This window comes from Rissa tridactyla, chromosome 3 (assembly GCF_028500815.1).
Source record: "Rissa tridactyla isolate bRisTri1 chromosome 3, bRisTri1.patW.cur.20221130, whole genome shotgun sequence".
NCBI classification, from domain to species: Eukaryota; Metazoa; Chordata; class Aves; order Charadriiformes; family Laridae; genus Rissa; species Rissa tridactyla.
Genome location: NC_071468.1, coordinates 33,635,653 through 33,659,150, shown reverse-complemented (window position 1 = coordinate 33,659,150; position 23,498 = coordinate 33,635,653). Strand labels below are relative to the sequence as shown.

The window sequence follows — 23,498 nt, the reverse complement described above, 5'->3', positions numbered from 1 at the left end:
AACATGAGTAGGGGAATGGGTACGTGATTACACGGATTAATCTCTTCCCCTACGTATTCATTCTAGAGGAAGCTGTTACAGTTGTAGACTACTAGTTTTCTGTAAAAGAAGCCTTGAGTTAGTGCAGGTTTATTTCTGCTTGGTTTTGGCAGAAGGGTGTCACAGGCTTTTCAAATGTCAACAGCAGTCTCTTGTTTGGACCCTTATAGTGATCTCCCAGGGTGCTCTTTCTTTTCCCAGAGGGACAATAGTAGAGACTTGGGGGAGGAGGGGGGAGTGTATTGTGGGCAAACTCCTTCAATTTATCCTGTTCAGGATAAAATGTTCCTTGTTTTCAACAGAAATTTCTGTGTGGAGATGGGTGGGAAGGACCTGCTTTCAGCTAAAACAAGTAGTTGGGGTCCTCCTTGGGGACCAGGCTCTGACTCCTGTAGACAGGAAAGGAGGACAAGATGGGTAACAAGCTGTCCATGTTGCTATCCATTCATGGTTAGTCTGGGCAATCAAAGGAGACGTGTCTTCCAAGACAGTGGTTCTTCATGGCAAGGAGTCTGGCCAAACTGAAGCTAGTGGCTCGCTTGCAAGCTGCTCTTGTTAGAGTTTTCTTTTTTTAATCTGCATTTGCTTTTTTTTTTTTTTTTTGAATAGTCAGGTAAGAGAAGAAACAGAGATGGCTCAAGATTTGTGCTAAATGTGTCTCTGATCCCTATGCAATTCTGGTGGACCATCTTGTGGCTGATCGATGACAAAAATGCCCAAGTTTGGGCTTGCGGGGGGCGTGTGGGTGTGTTTTTTGCTTTGTTTCCTTGACTATCTTGCACAAAGATTTTAAGTTGCAAACTTAGTATCTTCACTTTAGGGAGATTGAGCTGGGTGATTAACATTCCTGTGGATGTATGTTTTAATTATTGAATAGGGAAATGGATTACAGTGTTGTCTTGCATCTTGCATAGAAAATAGGAGCAGTTGCCACTGTTAATAACAAAGTAGAGTGACCACAGGTGCATGTTGCTGTACTCTATGTAGTGAGATGACCCTTTCCAAATACCTGTTTTGGGGAAGGAGTGATAGTGATGAGGTTTCTTCTGTGTGCACTTAGTTTGCCGAGTCCGCATGCTTGGGTACTAATATGATGGTGCCTTGGAAATATCTGTAATAGCTACAGAGAGCAGTAGAGTATGAATCCCTCCTTATATTGAATCAGGACTGAAGTGCTATGTTTTCCTGAAAATGTTCTCAGTTCCTGTGTAATTGACTGGGGGGGAGGAGGGGTTACAGCTGCACGGTGGACATATTGATCAATGAGACTATTTGTACTATCAAACAGTATACTCTTTTACAGCCAGGCACTAAATAACAAAGTAAGCTGTCAGTCAGTGCTACGCGTACTTCTTAGGGAGCTTAAAGGCCGTAATATTGAGAGAACAAAGCTAATATAAACATCCTTTATAGTTCATGAGGTTAACTTTCTACTTGCTCAAGCTTTTGATAATTAGTTTTCTTCATGTCTGTCCCTTGTATTGCCCCTTGCTTGCCGAGTTCTCCTCGGGTTCAGCTACTTGGTTCGCAGCCTGGCTTTAATCTTTGCTTGTGTGCTGTCCCCTTTGAAAATACTCTATAGTTTTTCTTCAACAGAAGCACGTACAGTCCTCTTTTAATCTTGGCTTTGCCATTCTATCTGGGCTGCTTGGCACAATGCTTAAATAAAGCTTTAGAGAAAAATCATACATTCAAGTAATTCATGAATTTGCCTGTACTTCAGAGAAGGGGAGGGATAGTGAGTGCCTGTGTACTGGCTGATCGAGACTAAATTTCCAGTTAATGTGCTAGAAAGAACTTGCCTAAAAATCCTGAATTCCAAATACTTTCTCTTGTCCCCAAACTGCATCTGAGATGATGATCTTTATGTTGATGCTACTTTTTGGCCTTTGGAGCTTTTTGGTTTGTTTTTAATTTATAGCTGTTCTTATTCTTCCCTCTTTCCTCTATTTTTGTCATGCTGGAAATATTTGGAGCAGAATCAAGCTCTGGAAATAAACAGATTTATTACACTGTTCAAAGTGTCTGTATCCTCCTCAATGGACAGCTGGGATCAGCGCAAAAGAAAAGTGTTTCTTGAAAGGCAGTACAGGCAGCAGACTGTATCACTGGGAAATGAGAAGATAATTTCATAGCAAATTCGTAGCAAGTTTGGAAGACTGTCAAGTATGGGATGACAGGCGGCCGATGTGGAAATATTCAACTTTCAATACCCTCGCGAGCTAACTGTTTTGTGATTATTTTGCAATGCTCATCTCTTATTTAGTTTTATGATCCAAACTGGAAAATAAAGTATTTGAACAGTTGGGAATGGAAAGTGTCAGCCTACTTTGGTCTTGACTAAATCACTTTCTCTTTAGCCTTCTTTTCCCCTCTCATCTGTCTTTTCCTCCACCCCGGCGCCTTCTTAAGTTTTTGACCATTTCTGGTCCAAGTAATCTGACAAGAGAAATGTTCTGCGGGTTAGTGTCCTTTCCATTAAAAGTTTTGGTAGAAACAAAGCAGATGAGCTGGCCGGTCTGCTGTGTTTGTCTGGTTGCCCAGGCCGCTCATCTAATGGGCTCCTCCAGGGAGCGCGTCCCAGCTCTGGCCAGATTGTGTTCCTGTCCTCCATAGACTGAGTTACTGCCTTTTTCGGTTGTGTTGTTTCTGTCCTTGAATTCCATAAACTGGACACTTCTGAACAACTCCAGTTAAGACTGAGGCTTTTAGGATTTCTTTCTTTCTTTTTTTTTTTTTTTTTTTGACTGAAACACTTGTTTATATAGTGATCAGCCTAGTGACATCCTGTACTCAACTGGGGCCTTGCTGGGTTGTAGTGATGAGCGTTGGTGTTCCTTTTATTTTTGAAAAGCTAATAAAAATGTCCTTTTTCATATTTTTTCTTTTTTTAAACAGTCTATACAGCAAAACGAGGCTTCGTCTTGGAGATAGGAAGTGCACAGGATGAAACTTTAATGAATTCGTGACTCTCTTTAATTGGAAACTTATGTAAAGGAGGTTGAGAGAGGTTTGTATACACGAAGACTTATTCACAGGATCTGAATAAATCTTGGTTGTCGTAAAGGAGGAGAATGCACCTTACGATGAACTGAGCAGAAGCTGTTCCTGCAGGTTGTTGGAGCACAAGGTTTTTCATGCACCTGACGATGCTAGCCTGATTTTTGGCTATGGGATTTAGGAATATAATCACAGCTGAACTTTCTTTGCTCTCTTTTCCTTTACTTTCCACTTAGCACTTATAACTCTACGTGGGTATCAAGAATGTTTGTCTCACTAGCCAAAGTCTTCATTGCAGCATATTCTACAATGTGTATGGTACCACATGTTAATCTTAAGGGTCTGTCTGATCTACTGACTATGCCTTCGTAGGGTTTAAAATATGTGGTGTTATTACTTGGTGATAAAGAATAACTTGGTTTATTTTGTGTGTGGTGTTGGTCTGTTTTAAAGGAATATCAATGGTTGCTTTCAGCCTTTTGAGAGCTAGCTGTGACAGAGTAATAGCACATGGAGGAGAGAATCTGCGTTGTTTCTTTTGAAAGGTGCTCTTTGAATAAAACTGCAAGAGCAATCTCGGACAGCTTTGGAAATATTAATCTTAAGGTTGAGACTTGCCGCGTTTTCATAACATCCAAAGGAAAAATGAATTTCAGTATTACATGTGGGTGTGTGTATAAGAAAGGAAGATAATAAGGCTGACAAACTTGGACAGAATCCAATAATTAAAGCTGGAAAGTGAACAGGGGCTATTAATGCTTCCAAACTGTGAATCCACTTACAGCCCTGTGCTTTGAGTCACGTCTTCCTAGATTCCAAGTACACTCAGTGAGAAAGAGGAAGAAGACAGCAAGAAAGGAAAAAGTCAAAAGACATCTAATGCTGTATTCTCTGGGTGCTTTGGAAGGGTGAAAGGGGAATGTGTGTGTGTGTGCGTACATGCACGCACATGTATGTGGCTGGTCTGGTGTTTGAGCAGAACTTTCATATACAGTGGCTAGTTTGCCTGCTTTAAACTCAGATGTTTCGGTGAACTTTCTGCCCTCAAAAATCTATGCTGCTAAAGCAAAAGGCTACCCGAGGTGGACGAGGAGCTGTTGTCTGTAGTATATCTGTGTGCTAGTTTGCTAGCTGCGAGGAACAAACTTATTTTTTTGGGCAGAGTAGTCAGGCATGAAGGCTTTTGCCAATCTCTGGAAGCAGATGATAGCCCTGATACTGCAGCACTTCCATCTACAGATTTTATCTTGTTTACCTAATCCAGTCCCTCTTCGAAATGTAATAATTATGTCAAAGGAAAAAATCATCATATAAATGCCCAAATACTTTTAACTTTGAGGTGTGCAAGATGCTGGTGGTGTCCCAAGTACCTCCATCTGTGTGGTCATCTTCTGTAACAACTTAAACCGTTGTTGTCAGAAATGGAAGTGATGGCTAAAATAACTCCAGCGATAATGTATAACAAAAAGATAAGGGAGCTGATGGCAACAGGTACAAACCAACAGTTTAAAAAATGCTAATGAAGGTTAAAGTATCCGAAAAGTCTGTCAGCTGAAGCTAAAGGACAGCTGGCTCCTTTGTCAGAAGCCAACTTGGTCTTAATAGCTGTGGTTTGGAGGAGCCTGGCCTCCCCTCCACAGGGCTCTGGAGTGTTGGCACGGTACCATATGGCAGCAACGCTCTGAAAAATGCAATTTGTGTTTTCTTTCACTAATAACTATTGGCTGTTTAATCTGATACTTGCCCAACAGTGTTGTAAAATGGCTGAGAAGTGATCTAATGTCACAGTTACTAACCAACCTGTTACATAGGGGAAATTGAATTGGGTGTATCTTCATCATATCAGTCCTGTTTTATGAATTAAAACTATTGTGACGTCCTTCCTGTTTTGCAAGGTAATTCCTTTTAAGAAAACTTATTTGCATGGTTAATTCAGCGCAGACCAGACGTGAGTGCAGAATGCAATACTGAAGGTACCTAACCACAGTAGCAGCTTGCTGAAGGGTGCGGTGGAGTCTCTGGCACTTGGAGTCTTCAAGTCAAGATTAGATGCGGGTCTGAGGGGTATTTTCTGGTTAAACTAGCAGGTGTGAGGTGGGTGGAGAAGTTAGTGTGAGGCTCTAGAAGGTACTATGCAGGAAATTGATGATGATATTGTCATGAGTTCTTCTGGCCTCGAGGTTGCCATGGTACCATGTACCATTCACCGAACGGTGAAAAATCATGAGTTGTCTAGTAACAAGTGTAGATGAAGAGACCTTGAGGGCTGTTTCTCCAATAGCTGAAGTCCTCAAGTCTTTGCTTATCTGTGAGTAATAAACACTTGACTGCTAGCTTAACATTTTTATACAAGTAGTGGGCATTATTTCAGGCTCCTCTTAGTTCTAAGATGGTGGATAATTAAGATTATTCTTATGCCTCGCTGTGAGCTGTGCTGCTTCCCCCCCCCGCTGCTTTGCAGCAACTCTTACCCTCTTAAACGTTTTGTCTGTTTAATTTTACCCAGGAGAGCTCGCCCGTCCAGCTCACAGCGTGATGGCACGAGTGATTATGGTGGCATAAGGAGAAGAGGGGAGCGAGGTGTGGGGGAGGAAGTCACGGCCTTTCTCTGGGGACGGAGAAACCACTTCTTCCAACAGCAGTGCTGGTTGATGCTGTTTTTAATGCTGACAGTTATGCTGCAAGATGACTCCGTGCTCCAGAAGTATGTCTGAAGGATGAACTGAGATGTAACACATAAAAATCCTTTGCAGAGCAAGTTAGTTCAGAGAAAAAACACTTTTCCTCAGAAAAGACACGTCAAATAAAGCCACTGCAATTTAAGTTCCCAAGTTTTTTCTCCAGCCTCTTCTCTGTGAATCTATTCTGTTCCTACAAGTGCTGCTTGATTTAAGGTTAATGTCAGATGGGAAATATGTGGCTGTGAAACTACTAACATGGAACTAATGGAATGATTTTAATTCGTTTAAGTGACCTATCCATTTTCAGCTTTATTACTGCATGGTCACTGCTTCCCTCAGTGCTTTGAAAATTGGAGCTGGGGGAGGGGAAGCTTTGTGCACAACTTAAAATATTCGTGTTGACAAAGGTTAGAGACTTGACTGGAGGGGCAGCTCTTTCTTCTGGGTTTCCATTTGCCCAGGCTGGACAGCTTTCTTGAGAGGCTCTCTGCATGTTTTTCTTTGCTTGGCTTATGGAGTTGTTTCACCCTGCTCTTGGGCTTTATCTTATCTCTTGCTTTCTGAAAGCCAGGGTGCTTGCGGCCCAAACAGCAGTCTTCCTCCATTGCTCACTTTTCCCCTTTGTTTTGAAGGTCTCCCGGAGAAGGTGGGAAGAAATATAAGTCGACTCAGATTTAACATCAGTACAACTGCAGTTCACTTTTGCAGCGTAAGCCACAAACCTCTTTAGCTCCATGTACCTCTGCAAGAGTATGGAAAGGAAGGAGGGGCTGAGGGGGAGACAGGCTGATTTCTGTAGGGAGTTATGACTGTCTTTGAAACGAGCTGTTGCCACAGCAGATGTGCAGGGCTGAAGGCTGTGATATCTGTCAGATGTAAAGAAATAAGCTCCATCCCTGAAAACTTCTCCCATTTTCCCTTGTATCGGGAAAATGATGTTGTGAGACTCCAACTGACAAAGATCAAAGCCTGTTAGAAGTGGCCTGAAGATGGGGTAAGGATAAACTTCTGAAAAACTAGAGGTTCCATCTTGCATCTGAGTTCCTCTCTTCTGCTACTGCCGGGATTGCCTTGCAGAACGAATTCATAGGCCCTTTGCTACAGATTCAACTTGTGCAGTCAGTGCCAGGATCTCTGGGCAGAAGAGGGACTGGGTTATTAGTATCTGAATATTATGTACGCAAGGTTAATGCAGCGGACGTGAGAATGTAGAGGAATAGGGAGAACAGAGAGCTGATATATGTGTGATACTGAAATGGGTTGTAGGCTGCTTGCCCATTTTATTTCTTACACAATCAAAATACTCAGAGAGGGAATTGGGAAAATTGCTGTTCTGTCTGTTTGAGAGTCTCCTGGTGTAGGATGTCTGATAAACTGTCCCAGTATTGATTACTGAAAGAAATGTTTGAGGATTGCTTTTTTTATTAAAATTCTTAAACTACAAAATCATCTGAGCTCAAGGAAAGCTTGTACTGAAGCAAGATCTCAGGATTAAGCATACAGAATGATTTTCAATTTTATTAACTTCTGTGTCATCTACACATGCATCTGTCATGGTACCAACTTCACAGAACTGATATTATTGTCACTTTTGTTCCTTGGGGAACTAGGAGAAGAAAGACTCCCGGAGTCTGCTTGTGTCTCGGTCACCCATTTGGTTGCTGTAACACTTGGCATCTCTCATAATAATTTCTGCTGTACTTCCAAAATGAAAAAACTACAGTGGTCTTTTTGAAAGAGGTGTTGTGGTAGACTAATTCAGATTTGAGGAAAAGCCTGATCCGATTCCTATAGTAATAGCATGGTTCATAAGTTGCTTTGCAGTCCTAGAGTAAGGAAAGTCTGTAATTCAACTTGACTTGCCTGTGTTTCCATAGTCCGCTTCCCTGACTGAGCCGGACTGTAGGAAAAACTGGGAAATAAATCTATTCTGGATAAATTTGATAGGTGCTTTTACTTGTATAAAGGGGGAGGAGGAGGAGAGGGTGTTATTGACCTTCCGAATCATTTGAGTCAAAGGTGATACATAATGATGTTACAGTGAATACTGAGCCAGTTAAGAATTGTTTGGAATTTCTTGATTTCAAAGTCTTGAGCCTGCTTAGTCCTATGGAGAGCTCTAAAGGAATCAGTACTGTAATAGAGACGTCCCCCTGCCCCCCAAATAAGAAAAGAGAAAAAGCTAATTTCAATTAATGTGTTAATGAAGGCTTCTGGTTTTAATGGCTCTCATTCCTGTGTCCTGCAATTAGATGAATTCTGTCTGATTGTAACTTTAAATATTGTAGAAGGCGGTGTTCACTGTCCTGAGAGAATGAGAAAGCAGAAAATTAAGGTTTCAGGGTGGAGCTGTTTTATTTTTGCCTTCTAGGAAGCTGAATTGGCCTCTGCAAGTAAAAGCAAATGCAAAACTGTGCAAAAAATGAAAGCAAACATTGTAGCACACTCATACCAGCTGTTGACTCTTAGGTGTACCATCAATTCTGCAGAAAGATGACCATACAGCCTTAGCTCCCAAGACCTCACAAATGCAGCAGGCTGTTGTCAAGTTAAGATAATGCTTTAAATTACCTCTCTGCTTAGAGGCTTTCAGGAGCATAAAAAAAAAAGGCAGCATTGTATAGGGAAGCTAAGCTCTTCTAAGTTCTCTTTTAAAAGAAAGTAGAGGGAGATGGGAGGTGGGATGAAGGCAGCAATGCGAGTGCAAGTTCCATGCTTGGGTGGTCTCTGGAAGTGGTAACGTCCTCTGGCTCCCTCTGCCTGGGAACACAGTTCTGAGGATGCTGCTGCAGTTGGGTTTGGTACCAGATTATTTTTTTCTAGCTTATGCCTCCTATTGATTCTGATGCCGAGGGAGTGCAAGATCTTCCCTTCAAACTTTGGATAAAATAACATGTTCACCCAATGTGAGCTTAACTTCATGCGTGTTGATTTGGTCCTTGTTTGTCAACCTGTGCGACTTCTGTTTCATGTGATCGGAGCGCAGTCCCTGGGTACCATCTCAGTGCACCTTTTTCATTTGCCTTATTACTCTTTTTTTTGTTCATTTTCCGTGTTTCTCCATATTGGGCTGCGTTAAGACTCTAGCCTTTATGCAACATTGCTCCTGTCTTGCTTTTGACAAATCAAGCCCTTGGAACGTAACACTTGGCAGCCGTGCGGGTTGAACGCTGAGAAGTGTAAGGTTATATGCAGGCTGTAAAACACCACTCTGCATCCAACCAAGTAAATGTGAACTCCACTGTATACGATGCAGTACTGCAAAGATATCGTTGTTGGGGTTCTGTCCTGTCGTTGTGTTCTGCACAGTTGTACGTCTGCATTGCCTTTAATTTAATATTTGGAAGGAAAACGGATGACGTCTGGAGAATGAGCTTCACTGGCAGAATTTCTCTTGTATGCTCTGTTCTCAAATGTGTCGTAGCTGTTGATGAAAACACTAGCAATTTGCGAGGGCGCTACATGTAACTGTCTTGGCAAGGGGATGGGTAGGCAGGAAAGAGCAATATGGAAGATGGTGGGACAGTGGACCTTGAGACACTGTGACAACGAGCTGCTGAGGGAGTTAATTTGCAGTAGTTAAAAGGAAAATAAACTACTGCTCTTGACTAGAACTGCAAAAAGCCATAATGATTTGATTGCATTCTTCTCTAGCACTCTATACAACAGTGGATGCAGTACCCATGAAATTATATGCTGGAACTTTTAGTCTTGTGTATGGTGGTTTTTTTTTAAATAGTTTTGTGGCGATTGTTTTTTTTCTATCAAATCTTTTTTTTTCTTTTTTAATTGGAGAACTGAGTTTGTTTAAAAATAAAAAACAGTGTAAATGGAAACGTATTCAGTGAGAGGAGGGTCTGTGAAAGTTAATATGTCTGATTTAGTTGGGGTTTTTTCATGTTACCGAGCTTATTGGAGGGATTGCAATGATGGGATGACAAACTGGTGACAGGTTTATACTGCTATAGGATTAGTGATCCTGGGGGAAGGCGGGCAGGGAAACCACTACACCTTGCCTTCTGATGCAGCACCATGGCTCTTTAAGAAGAGTGACTGTTAAATAGTCATTTGAAAACTTGGGGGGGAGCTTAACTCCCTTAGGACACTTTAGTGTGGAAGGTGAGAAGATTTAGAGTTTTTCTTGCCGAGTGAAAATACAGGTTATTTACAACAAAGTGATGTTCCCTCAGTCCCTGGGGTTGTGATGATTACTTTTGGGATTTTTATTTTTTTAATCCTCTTTTTTTTTTTTTTTTTTTTTTTTTTGTGCTTGAAGACTCAAATGTTGCAATTCTTTGGCACTGTGGGGCTGTGTCTGTCTCTTTGCTCAGCCAGCTCTGGGTCCAGACCACTGCTGGCTGTTACAGAGAAACCAGTCAGTTACAAGCTTAAGAAACAGATCCCTTTAAATGCACTTGGTCTAGTATGTCGGTCTGGTATGTCATAAAGAACCAACTTAACTAATTGCCTTTTAAACCACAGCAAGAGGAGCCAGAAGTCCAGCTTTTGGCAGATGGTCTTTGCTTTGTTTTGCTTCAGGAGCTCAGAGGCTTTCAGGATGAGTCAGTTGCCCAAATGTAGGCATCTAGTGCTGCTACAGTATTCAAGACTCTGTATGGCACTAACAGATATGATGTAAGGTGCAGGTTTCCCCGGCACCTTCTCTCTGCAGCTGTGGCAGGAGACAAAGCAAGGCACTTTGTGCACGTTGAGAGGAATAGTAGGTGCCTGTGATCAGGCATCTGAATTCCTAAATCTCCTCTACTTTTTCAGCCCAATATGCCCCTCACTGTCCCTGTACTCTATAGTGATAGTACACGGTAGCATTGTCCCTCGGGTCTGTACTGGGACTGGTACTGTTAAATATCTTTATTAATGACATAGACAGTGGGATTGAGTGCACCCTTGGCAAGTTTGCAGATGGCACCAAGCAGAGTGGTGCAGTTGGCTTGCTTGAGGGAAGGGATGCCATCCAGAGGGACCTTGACAGGCCCATGTGAACCTCATGAAGTTCAACAAGTACAAGTGCAAGGTCCTGCACCTGGATCGGGCAATCATCAGTATCAGTACAGACTGGGTGATGAATGGATTGAGAGCAGCCCTGCAGAGAAGGACTTGGGGATACTGGTGGATGAAGAATTTGACATGAGCCAGCAATGTGTGATTGCAGCCCAAAAATCCAACTGTATCCTGGGTTGCATAAAAAGAAAGGATGGCCAGCCAGCAGGTCAAGGGAGGTTATTCTCCCCCTTTGCTCTCATGAGACCCCACCTGCAGTACTGCATCCGTCTCTGGGGCTTCCAGCACAAGAAAGACATGGACCTGTTAAGAGTCCAGAGGAGGGCCATGAAAATGATCCAAGAGCAAGAACACCCCTCCTGTGAAGAAAGGCTAAGAACACTTGGGTAGTTCAGCCTGGAGAAGAGAAAGCATTGGGGAAACCTTATTGTAGCCTTTCAGTACTTAAAGGGGGTTTATAAGAAAGACGGAGAGAGACTTTTTACTGGGGCTTGTAGTGTGACAGGACAAAGGGTAATGGTTTAAGCTGAAAGAGGGTAGATTTATATTGGATACAAGGAAGAAATTATTTAGTATGAGGGTGGTGAGACACTGGAACAGGTTACCCAGAGAAGTTGTGGATGCCCCATCCCTGAAAGTGTTCAAGGATGGGTTGGATGGGGCTTTGAGCAACCTGATCTAGTGAAAGATGTCCCTGCCCATGGCAGCGAAATTAGAACTTAAGGTCCCTTCCAAACCAAACCATTCTAGAATACTATGTTATTACAACTCTTGTAATGAAATGCTGAGTTCCTCTTCCAGTAGCGTAGGTTACATTTTCTTTCTAAATCTGTGAGGGTAGATCTAAAGCACTCTTCTCATCTTCAGCTTTGTAGCTTGCCCGGCTCCCACAACACTGCTCAACTTTGCCTTTGTTCCTTCCATAGTGTTTCTAATGCTACACCTTTTGTATCTGTCTAAAAATGTAATTTAAACTCTATTCTGCTGTTTTGCTTGCTCTGTTGTATAACTGCATCAATAAAAGTCCTCTTCTAAAGAGCACTTCACAAAGCATGTGTCTAGATCTGCAATGCAAAGTAAAATCTCCTTGTACAGGAGCCCTATGATCATTTAATTCTAATGAGCGCTGGCACACTCTGTCTCCCACTAATTGTGGGATTGCTTTCTGCTCTCCAAGAGTTTGAGTTATAGTTGCTTTTGAATTTTGCTTTTTTTCTTCTGTGTCTCTGCACAGTTGCTCAGTAGTGTCTTCTGTCATGTTTATGACTGGCTCATGTAGTACACCCTTGACAGCAACATTTACTAAACAGATGAAAGATATCATAATGAAAATAACATATTCTGGTAACAACAGCTGTCAATCTAAATATGTGTCTGCTTCAACTGTAAGCATATGGGTTCATGGGTCCTACAGTGACCAAGGAGGAAACCTCTTTCCAGGCTGGAAAAGCTCTTCTTCTGACATGGGTCAGAAAAACTCTGCAGGTAACTGTTCTCGTCCCAGTCTGTCCATCATTGAAGACAGAAAAAACAGAATAGCTCCTAGAATGAAGGTTTGTAACACATTTTCAGTCTATCCTACCCGCCCTACAGGAGTTTGGTTTTATTTATTTACGTCTTTACAAGAATATGCTTAATTTCGTAGCGGGCTGAAATACGAGGCTGTACTTTATTCTCTTCATTTTGAGACTGTGTTACGCAAGTTGATTTAGGTGTTAAAAAAGTTTGCTTTGACATCTGTGCCTCTGAATGCCAAATACTTTGCCTTGATCCGGAAAATGCTAGGGGCCAAGAGATATTATTCCCATTGAAGTGCACCTTGTCAAAACAAAAATTTTGGGGATGAGAAAACTGCTCAGTTTCAAAGAACGAATGAAGCATCCCAGGACAGACCTGGGATGTTTGGTCCCAGAGTGGAAACCCTCGTGGTCAGGGCTGAATTCTCCTGCCTGTTGAGACAGCTTATGTATTTGGAGCAATCTATGAAACGATAAGTCAGCTCAACTGGGAGCTGCCTGTGCCTAGTCAACAGAAGTCCTGAGATCAGGAATATGCCTCAAGTCAGTTATGTTTTAGTTCTGTGAAATGCCTTATTTGAGACTCGGGGCAGAAGCATTCTGCGTTTCCAAACCTTCTTTAGGAGATGTGTATGCTTATCTAGGAAGAACAGGTCTTAAGAATGGTGAGGGGGGGTAGGGGGGGTAATTAGTGCCCTGTGCTATTATAGGCTGCTATGGGACTGAGCACAGCCAACCTTCCCTTCTGAAGCTGTGCAGGTGTGCAAAAGAGGAAGAAAAAGGCATGAGGGCAGGCAGGCCAGGATGTGGGACCATGTGGGGCAGTGCTTATTTTCAGCTGAGAGAGAGAAATCCTGAGAATTCAGCCTCTGATTTCAAACAAAAAACCCAAAAGAAAAACAAACACCCCCAAAACCAAAAACCCAAACAAACCAAAAAAACTCCACGCAGGGTATTTTTATACATGCTCTTGTCTTTGACAAGAGTGTCGTTCATTCTTTCAGGATGTTCACTGGATGGGCCAAAATACTGTTTTTGAAGCTGCTCAGGCAGAGGATGAAATGGAATGAGAGGGATCTGGGGTGTGTTGAGAAGTTACTGAAAGCCCCTGCTGTTCAGGACCAGAGGTGTGCTGTTGGCCTGGGCTGAGCAGCTCTGAAGAGACAGGCAGAGCAGGAGGGTCTCTTCCATGCATTGATCAGATGTATGTGCCTGACGAGAGCTTGCTCTTGTGGCTCTGAGTTCAAAAGCTTGATGCCGTGAAACTTGAAGTCTTAGTGACAGAATAGGGGGCTCTCCCATGGTTAGACAGCTGGTGGAACACTCTTTTCAATATTTGCTGTTATCGAAGTCTTAGGACTTTCTGTTTTTCTTGAGGGTCTTGTTGCAAGTGCTAAACTGCTGCAGCTGAGAAAACTCATCTGGCAGGTGTTGCCAGGGAGTTTCTCACTGAGTCCAGTAGCTGCTTTTGTGGGAGCTCATTTGCTGCTTTTCACTAGCAGGGAGGATGCTGAAAGGTTTCTTTTTCTGGCGCTCTTGAGCTACTGAAGTCATTGGTTCATTAGTAACTAAGGAACAGAAGTGTTTACAGGAAAATCTCCTAGAAGCTGGCAATAGAGTTCTCTGAAAGAAAAGTTGGTTTGATCCCCTGTTTTTTTTCTGAAGGGTGAGGAATTTGTCCAGAGTGATCCAACTGCTGATGGAGTACCTTGTAAAATGTGACTTGGGAAGCATAATTAATATTGTATCACCTGATCAGTCAAGCAGCCCTACAGAAGGGACCAAGAATGACAACTTTACTTCACAGGTCTTGCATAATGTCAGATGACTACATTGAAGTCTATACGGGCAATGTAATATGGGAAGAGAATGCAATAGATACGAAAATCTGGGGGAGGTCAAAACGTCCTAAAGTATGATCTCCTTTTATGATCTCTGGAAAAGGTATTGCTCAGGTATCTTTTAATGATATTTCTTTTGTCCTATCTATAGTAGAGACAGCACTGTCATTTTTGATGTATCTCCTCCTTTGACATACCTTCAGTGCTTAAAGGACAGTAACTGGACTATTGGAGATGTTGCCTATGATGGATTCAGATTAGCTCATTACACAGAAGTTGAACTAAGTAGTTATAAAATTAGATTAAAGCCCCATCTCTTTGGGAGAGCGAGAGGAGGGAGATTTTGAGCAATAAAGCTTGCTCCCATGCTAACACAATTCCAGAATCTCTTTTGGTTTTCACAAAGCGTTGTACTTGAAGGACTGATCCTCAACCATATTACTTTGTCATGAGGTGAACAGTGGGTCAAAGGACCCCATATTAATATGAAGTTCAGTGTTGGATATTTTGGTTTAGTCTTGGGTTGGCTTTTTTTCTGAAACAGTTACAGAAATAGAATTGTTCTTACAAAGTGGTAGTTGGAGCATCAACGTTTGCAAGACTTTTTTGACAAATTTATAGTAACTGCCAAGAAATTGGATTTTGACTGATGGGCTTAGGGAGGTAGTATTAGCGTTCTGCCATTCATATGCATTCGTATTTACTTCAAATCAGAAGTGGAGAAAAGTGATGACAAATTGCAGGGGGAGATAGGTTTGGTCTGTTGTGCTGTGCTACAGCAAAGCAAGCCAAAGCATCTTGTTAGGTGGGAAAGTGCTTTCAGGAAGGTGACTGTATTTATTAAGCCCCACACAAATTAATTCCTTTAAGTTTGAAACCTGGAAACTGATCTTTCTTGGACAGGAGGAATCTCATCCCAAGAAATGCAAGGTGATATTGGGTCACAGCAAAACTTTTGGGGTAGCAGTGCTGTGCTCTGCCCCATTTGGGCTGTAAGCTGAGGATAAACCTGTCTTGTAAATTCAAGCTTATAATCCATGCTGTGAATTGAATAAACCTGTTAGGGTGGCCAGTTTAGTTCTACTCTGTGTTGGCTTTTATTGATGCAGGCCTATAATTTATGCGGACATGACAGATGATTTAATAAGATCCATATTACATGGGGGAAAAAAAGTCAAGTCAGAATGAGCATAAAGCTAGGAACGTGCAGTCTTCACCTGCCTTTGACTTAGTTGCTGTGCTGATCCTAACCAGAAGAGCCTTGAAATAATGTGTCACATTTGAGTTTTCAAAAAGGGCAGTAAAGTTTAAAAGTCACTCACTGATGCTTCTGAGATAAAAGGCAGTAAATGTAATCTGAATCTTCCTCTCACGAGGTAGATATGTCATTGTTACTATTTGAGGGGAAAAATACCAAGGCCATACCAAAGTATGGTTCAATGCCAGGTTGCCTAGCTTTTGCTTTTGAAGACTTAAGATTAGCATTTTGGAGGTCCCAGTGGTTGTAACCATTACATATGAGCCTTTAGCAGCAAGTTGAAGTCTTGCTTATTATCCTGAAATGTTAAAAGTGTGAAAAAGCTGTAACGTTAAGTGGTCCCATTTAAACGCAGACAATCAGAGACATAAGAAATACAAACATAAGGAGGAATTTCTCATTCTGTTGCGTGTAAGACCTTTTATATGGTGATGGGAGAAGAGGGAAGAAGATAACCCCAGGAGTCATCAGCTGCTTCTGAACCTCTGAGAATTCTCTTCCACTCTGAACAGTGCCATTTCGTGCTGCATTTTGTCTGGTCTCAGCCCCCTGCACTCAGATTTCACTGTATTCGAACGGTGCTTTTGTAGCATCGATCACCTTGGATCTGTGTGGGTGCTGTTTTTTGTAGAATCATAGAGTAGTTTGGGTTGGAAGGTTTTGTCGCAGCAGGAATAGTTTCATAGATGTGGAAAAGGGATTAAAATGCTTCCTTTTACAGTAGTGTCTATGAAGACAAACGATGGCTATAGAAAGAGGCTTTCCTATAAAGGCGTTAAGGAATTCTGTCTTCAGACTGTTGAATGAGCTAAATTTGTCACTAGAGGTTAATTACTCTGAATTATATACGTACACTGAAAGGCTCCAATATTTAAAGTGCTCTTGCCTGTCTTAATTTTTCTGCATTCTTTTTTTGCTACTTAGGCTGCACCATTACTCACCTCCTTAATGTCCTTCATCCATTCTTACCTTTTGACTCCTCTACCTTAACCAGTCAGCCATGTTTCCATCCTCTTCTCCTCCACTATTCTTCTGTGATACAGTTTTGCCACAGCAAAACTACTACTGTTTTTACTTCTGTGGTTGAGTATAACTTGGAGGGGGAATGTGGGGCGGGCGAGGCGAGGCGACACAGCACGCACGCCAGAACAACCAAACCCACAACTAAAATGCAAGGACCAGTGCCTTTAGCAACAAAAATATAGTCCTGTGTTTAATAAAACTATTTCAACTGTTGGAATTTGCCCCAAATTTTGTGTACTGGAACCTTCTCCTTGTATATGTGTGTTTAGTTCTTCGATGCTGCAGAAGGGATTGAATCACTTTTCAAGAAAGCACAGTATTTCTTATTCGAATAACTACTTACATTATAAATCTATGGCACTGTATAACTTGTGATTCTTGTTCATGTAGGCCAAAATCTCTGGGAAATGAGGATTAGTATATATTAAAATAAAATTTAAGGCAATTTGTCTGATATAAAACATGGTATTTAGCTGAACCAGAGTAAACTGAGGCATAGAGAGAACAAATAATGTAGTCTTGGGATTTATATTTGATTGTCTTATTGTAACAGACTACAGATAATAGAAAACTGTCTACCAAAACAGTCATCTCCACAAAAAGGCATGTCTAATTATTTTACTCTTATAGTTTGCTAATCTCCTGGTTAGAGTTGTCTTCTCACATTATGAGAAACCAATATAAGTAGAATGTTTCAACTTTTTCATTAAATAGAGGGATAGAGGCTTGCTTTTTCTGAAGCTGTAATTAAAGCTGGTTGTTCCTGCATTCATGAAGGCAGTAGACGAAAAATTGATTTAGAAGAAAATACTTTAAGACTTGCTGACTCCAAAAGAGCTAATTTTCTTAGTGCAAACAGTTTTAGGATATTTTCAGGGTATTTTAAAAGGCAGAGTCTTGTTTCTAAATGAAACTCTGTATGCATCTTTATCTTGTAATGATTTTAAAAGCTGAATTTGGATTAACATAATATGATCATCTGCATGCATGATCAATAGTTACTTCTTGGGAAGATGTGTGATACTTAGTAGCTTCTGAAATTATTCTGAATCAATAAGTTAAGAGTTCATCCTGAAAAATTTCCCTTTAGTTCATTTATTAAAGTGTTAACCTGGTGATGAGAGGGTGGTGAAACAGTCCTGTAAAACTTCAGTAACCACACTTGTAAAATGAAGACCATTTGGACAATGCATAACCTGAAAGTTACTGTTTAAAGACTGCCTGAGAGAAACTTAGGTTTGGAAGTTGTTCCCTCTCCCTGTACTCCGGTCATCCATCCTCATTCAGCCTGCACAGATCTGTAGATGGCATACTAGTTTTAGAGTTGCTGGTTATGTTGTATCTCTACACCCCTGTAGACCTATCTAGGTGATCATGTTTTCTTTCTTCTTCAAGTATGTTGAGCATACACCACTATGCTACAGGTTTGTGTGTTTCCATAGGCGCATGGAGTTAAAAATCAGTAGGATGCACTCATTTTACACTAGGGACTTTAGCATAGACAGGCTTTGGCCGCATTTATTGGCATAGATAAGATGATTTAAATCAGGCAGACAAGGGTCAGAGTTTCAAAGATCCACAGGCTTGTGCTTGTTTTGACTTCAGGGAGAGCTGGATGGATTCTTCTAAAACTATGGCCATGAGGCCCCATGAGTTCAGTTACCTGTGTTGTGTTTCAGGAATAACTGCCTATATTTACATGCATCTACTAGATGTTATACTTCTCATCATGTGTATGAGAGAATCTTTGTAATTAAATGTAGTTGCTTAATCCAGGCAGAAGCATGACACATATGGTGGTGTGGTTTTTTCAAACACTTTTTAAATCAGAAGGATGCAAGAGAAAAGGACTTGAGAGGTCTGTAGTCCCTAAATACCAGTTCTACTTCTGTTCTCTTATACCAAGGAGATTCCCCTGGTGTCTAAATTTTAGTCACGTTGATTGTAGTGGAAAGCATTGAGATCGGCTCTCCTGAAGTGCAGTATAGGTTTAAAATGACTTCCTTGTTTTAAAACAATCCTTTACATGCCCTGCTTTCCTCTAACAATCTGAAAAAGGTTTAGAAGCACCAAGTGGTAAATAAAAACTAGCAGTTGAAGCTGCAAGGGTAAAATTACAAGGATTGTTAGCCCTCATGCTTCACTTAATAAACTGATCGACAGCTAGGATTAAATGAATTTTCCTCCACTCGGCGTTAGTGTGTTGTGCCGTTAGGTTCATGCTGTTGATTGTACATCTGAGACATCCACGCTGGGCCTTTTTTCTGGGAAAAGAATGCCGAGTTAGCTGCGTTATTGATCGCTTACAGCCTGCTAGTCCTGACATTCGTAATTCATTTTATACCAGTGCGGAGAGGGGAGAGAAGGCCTGACGCCTCTCTGCTTAGATGCTCTGAGTAAGCTGGGCCTCTGTGAGCCAGGTGGGGCATCCGCTAGGGTTGCGCAAGCAGCCAGCGCTGAAGTTTGCAGTTTAATAACAGCTAATTTTCTTTGTGCTCAGTCAGAGTTTGTGCGTGCTTTTCCCCTGCCCCCCGCTCAGTACTCGAGGTAGCTGATGGTGGAACCCGCAGCCTGTCAAACTGTGCAAGAAAGGAGGTCCCTGCTCTTTCTGCGGTTTTGGGGGAAAATATGCTGGATGCAGGGAAAAGCTGTTGTTTATGGAAGAAAAGCCGAGCTGGAAAAGCATTCATCCACCTTCTGGAAGAATGCTTGGGGAATATCCACTGAATACAGTGAATTAACTTGCTCTCATTTATGGGATAGCAGAAATACTGCTGTTGGAAAGAAAACCTCTCCTAAAAGAACTTTCTCCTGTCCCCGTATTTTCATGAGGTAATAAATCATACAATTGGGGCATATTCAGGAGAGCAGGGCTAGCTTGGTTTGGGTTTCAGTGAGGACACGGTATAGTTGTTTGTGAGGTTTTTCCGAGTTCCTCGTGGTACAAACAGAAAAGGATTTCTTCGGATGCAATGAGGCAAACGCATAGCAGCGTCTTGTACCCTTTACGATAAGCAATGCTATTTTGGCTTGTGGTAGTCGTTTTCACGCCCACCCCACTCAGTCTGCATGAAAAATACACAGTTTAAATCCCTGCAATTTCTGAGACTCATGATTTATCTTTCAGAGTTCAGACGGGTCCCTCTCAGGGGTTATGCAGAAGTGGAAGGAGTATCAGCTCCAGTGTCTGAAATATTTGTATGAGGCACCCCCCATTGCAGCAGGTAAGCCTGCTTGGTCGGAATAGGATGTATTAATTTTTAAAATGCATTATAACAGTCGCAAAGGAGTGATTATGAACTTGAAAATACTTCTCCAGTTTGCTTTCCAGTCCATTTGCTTCCACCTGCTCTCTGTGGGGCTTTTCCTGCTGCTGAGGAAGCATTTTATAGAATAATCTCATTGTAAAGATGTTAGTATTTAGGTCCAGAGTGTTTTGCAGTGCTAAGTGGTGGCTGTAGCACATTACAGCAGCACACTAATGCAATACCCCTGAAGCTTTTTTAGGGGTCAGGGTTGAGAAGATCACACAGGTGTTAGGGAATCTGGGGCCATGCTGTTCATATTGACCTAGCAGTTTGTGGGCCTTAAAGCTTATAAATTATTTTGAGCGTTGTAAAATGCTGGAGTGTCTTTAAAAAAAAAAAAAGTGCCTAAGTGAAAATGAGAATGCAGCTTGTCTTAGCAGTTGGGCTGCTGTAATGTGCTGAGAGCAGCTGCGATGTGCCAGCATCATGGTGTTTAGAGGACACTGGTGACTTGTGAATGATGCTCACAACTGGACACAGTACGGCCTCTCCTATGCTTCAGTGGCTTTGTGACACAGCGAGAAAGATAAGATGGGTCTGAGTTGTATCTGTGAAGAATTATCTCAAAACGGTTAATTATCCTTCTCTTAGGTACATTATTACGGCAGAGCGAGAGCAGTAGCTGATGACAACAACGGCAGGGAAACATTCATCTCCCTCTGCTCCGTTATCCTGTTGAGCGGTTGAGTGCTGCCCTCTAAGAATGACAATTTAATAAATCTGAAGTTGAAGTATTCTCATGTTGATTAAGCTGTAATGCAAAGTTATGGTTGTGTGTAGGTATTTTGCTGATGGATCTATATATTAGGCTAGACTTTCAAACTGCATGACTGTGAACCATTCTCAGGAATTATTATCTATGGTATTCATAGCAAAAATGATTTTAATTTAAACTGAGACACATAAGAGTGTAAAAGAGAAAAGATTGGAATGGATCAGTATTGATGTACCTTTCTTGTCCCTTGATTTAGTCAAAGACCCTAATCTGTTCTTTAGTTTCCGACTGAAACAACAGTTTCTTGTTGTGTGGGGAATAAACTCTTTTGGAGAAATAAATTTCGTTTAACTCCACATCAAAGTATAGTTGCATAATGCTGTTATGGCTTAAATGCATGTGCCCGCATTTCCTTTTATCTTCTGCTCTTCAGTCTTTTACTCCTTGCAGTATTAATACAAGGCAGTGGCATGACCCTCCCTTCCATCTCTCTGCAGAAGGCAAGTTCTGCAACAGAACATTTGACAACTACGCCTGCTGGCCGGATGGACTGCCTGGCACCTACGTCAATGTCAGCTGCCCCTGGTATCTCCCCTGGGCTAATGCAGGTGAGAACCTTTCCTTACAGGCACAGCTTTAAACCAACCTTGGTTTCCTTGCACAGTCTTAGCAAGGATAAAATTTGCTTAACTGGCTATGAGTGCAGTCAGTTCTCTGCAGATAAAAGTAGGAATGAGGCTCAATATGATACACTCTTTATCTCTGTTTAGCAAGAGAAAATGAAAATGAGAGAAGAGACTGTTCTTCAGGGTCGCGTTTAACTTGTATTTTTGTGCTCTCACCTGTTTTTGCTGCTTGAGTAGTGGTGACTTAATAAAATAGTACTGTGGTGCTTGTTGAAGACTATCTAACAATAATAATGATTTAGTTTGAAAACTAAGATAAAAGTAGCAAAGCTAGATGGTAGGTCATTCTGTGGTAGATGAAGACAAAAAGGTCTAAAGTGAGAGAGGTTTGTGCTGCTTCCCGAGATAAACTTATTTCTCAGAATGCTGCAAGATGAAGGCCTTGTCAGTGGTTGCAAAGACTTCTTCTCTGAAGGACTGAATGTCACCTTTAGATTTTACACCCTTATGTACACGTACACTTGATGCCACTTGAAGGTAATGTGTATTAATTCGCTTCGCCTAGTATTCTGTCTTTGAAACCAGTGACTTGTACGGCTGCTTCTTTGTGAAGACCTTTCTAAGTTTTGAAGTCTAAACAAAACAGTTTATTAATTAGCTACCTTGGTGTGGCAAATTGGCTTTGGTCCCTGTTAAGGGACAGAGGATACTGGTTAGCAAGGATGTATAAAATCTGACTGCTGGATGTAAATATAGTTTAAGTGTTGGTACGAAGGGATTTCAGGAATGAGAAAGAAAAGGGATGGGATGGTCAGAGGACACTTAGATGTACTGGATAATATGGGACCTGGGCATGATGTAAATGGTATGGCATAAGGAGTGGAGATTGTACCAGGTCTGGCTGGGGTGGAGGCGACTTTCTTCGTAGCAGCCTGTATGGTGCTGTTCTTTGTATTTCTGGCTAGAAGTGTTGATAATACACCAGTGGTTTGTCTGTTGCTGAACAGTGCTTGCATGGTATCAAAGCTCTCGCCAACCCATGCCTTGCTTAAGGCCGGTAGGCTGGGGGTCTGGAGGAATTTGGGAGTAATGATTACACATGCTGAAGCCCTGCTTTCCAAGAAGTGGCTGAGCATCTGCCTGCTGATGGGAAGCAGTGAATAAATTCCTTATTTTACTTTGCTTTACACATGCAGCGTTTGCTTTTCTGATTAAACTGTCATCATCTTGAAGGGATGGTGGGGGGTTTGTGGGAAATGCTCACACCAAAATCAAAATGTCATCACAACACTGACAAAAGCAGACAATTTACACAGTAAAACTCCACCCTTTGTCCCTTCACCGCTTCACAACCACAAAAGATTCCCCACAATTATTCCCTCCTCTGGCAACATCCAGTACCAGTTTTGCCTGTTACCTCTCCTGGTTACTGTCTTCATCTTGACCAACGAGCTTTTCTACCTTATTTTCTCCCCCATCCTTTGGAGGAGGGGGAGTGGCTGGGTGGGCATTTGGCAGCTGGCCACGGTCAACTCATCACATCCACCACAGTATCTCCAGGGGCTGCAAGGAAGTCTCTTCCCTGGTGCCTGCAGCAACTCCTCCCCTCCATCTCCTCTGACCTCAGTGCTCACAGGGCTGTTTCTCACACTTTCTCCACGCACCCCCCACCCTCCCTCACTGCTGGGCAGCATTTGGCCCTTTCTTACATACATTTCCCCTGAGGCGGCACCATCTCGGCTGTCAGCCGTGCCCTGCAGTAGATCTGTTGGAACCATCTGTGTCCAGCACGGGGCAGCTCCAGCGTCTCCTCACAGAGGCTCCCCTGCTGTGCTCCTCTGCCGTCCTCCCCTGCCAGCACCTAGACACAGACACCCAGGACACTTGGTAACCTGCTGTAGCACTTTATAGCTGTTACTGTTGAGTGGGAGAGATGCCTGGAAATGTACAAATTTGGTAATGGGGTGTGTGGGGAAATGTCAGGTCAGCTATCACAACGCTTTAACTTTCTGGCTAGCTTTAAGCTCGTCTCAGAGGTGAGTCTCTAAAACAAGATTGCCAAGTCTGGATTGCTATTTTCACTTTAACTTGGTGCATCTTCTATACTAGGGTTTCAAGGGAAAAGATGGGAACCAACATTACGGTGTACTTAGTGGTTAGGGACATGCGTGCTGTGTTGGGAGAGATCATCTGCTCCATTCTTTCTGCCCCTGGGGTCTTGCTGCCACTTGGTTACCTCTTCTGCCTTGCCTGCCTTCTGAAGTGACCTGCGTGCCTTGGCAGTTTTATTCCTGTCTTGTTTGTGATGAACATTGATGTTGGCGTGACTTCCCCACCTCCCCCTCCCCTGATGTATTACCCTGTATTCTACTGGGTGAATATTATACTACTGTGTCCATATTTCTAACCTCTGCACAACTTTTGCATTATCTCAGCTGCCTTGGTAGTAGCTGCCAATTTGATAACCTCTT

The 23,498-nt window shown here is 42.1% G+C and overlaps 1 protein-coding gene across 1 annotated transcript in view; it reads left to right on the top strand.

Annotated features, from left to right (window-relative positions):
- Positions 1-23,498, top strand: part of GLP1R (glucagon like peptide 1 receptor) — an 85,393-nt gene that overhangs the window by 10,981 nt on the left and 50,914 nt on the right. Inside the window, exons 2-3 of the mRNA XM_054195767.1 lie at positions 19,506-19,602; positions 20,899-21,009. Of these exons, the coding sequence (XP_054051742.1) occupies positions 19,506-19,602; positions 20,899-21,009 (208 nt within the window). The remainder of the gene's footprint in view (positions 1-19,505; positions 19,603-20,898; positions 21,010-23,498) is intronic.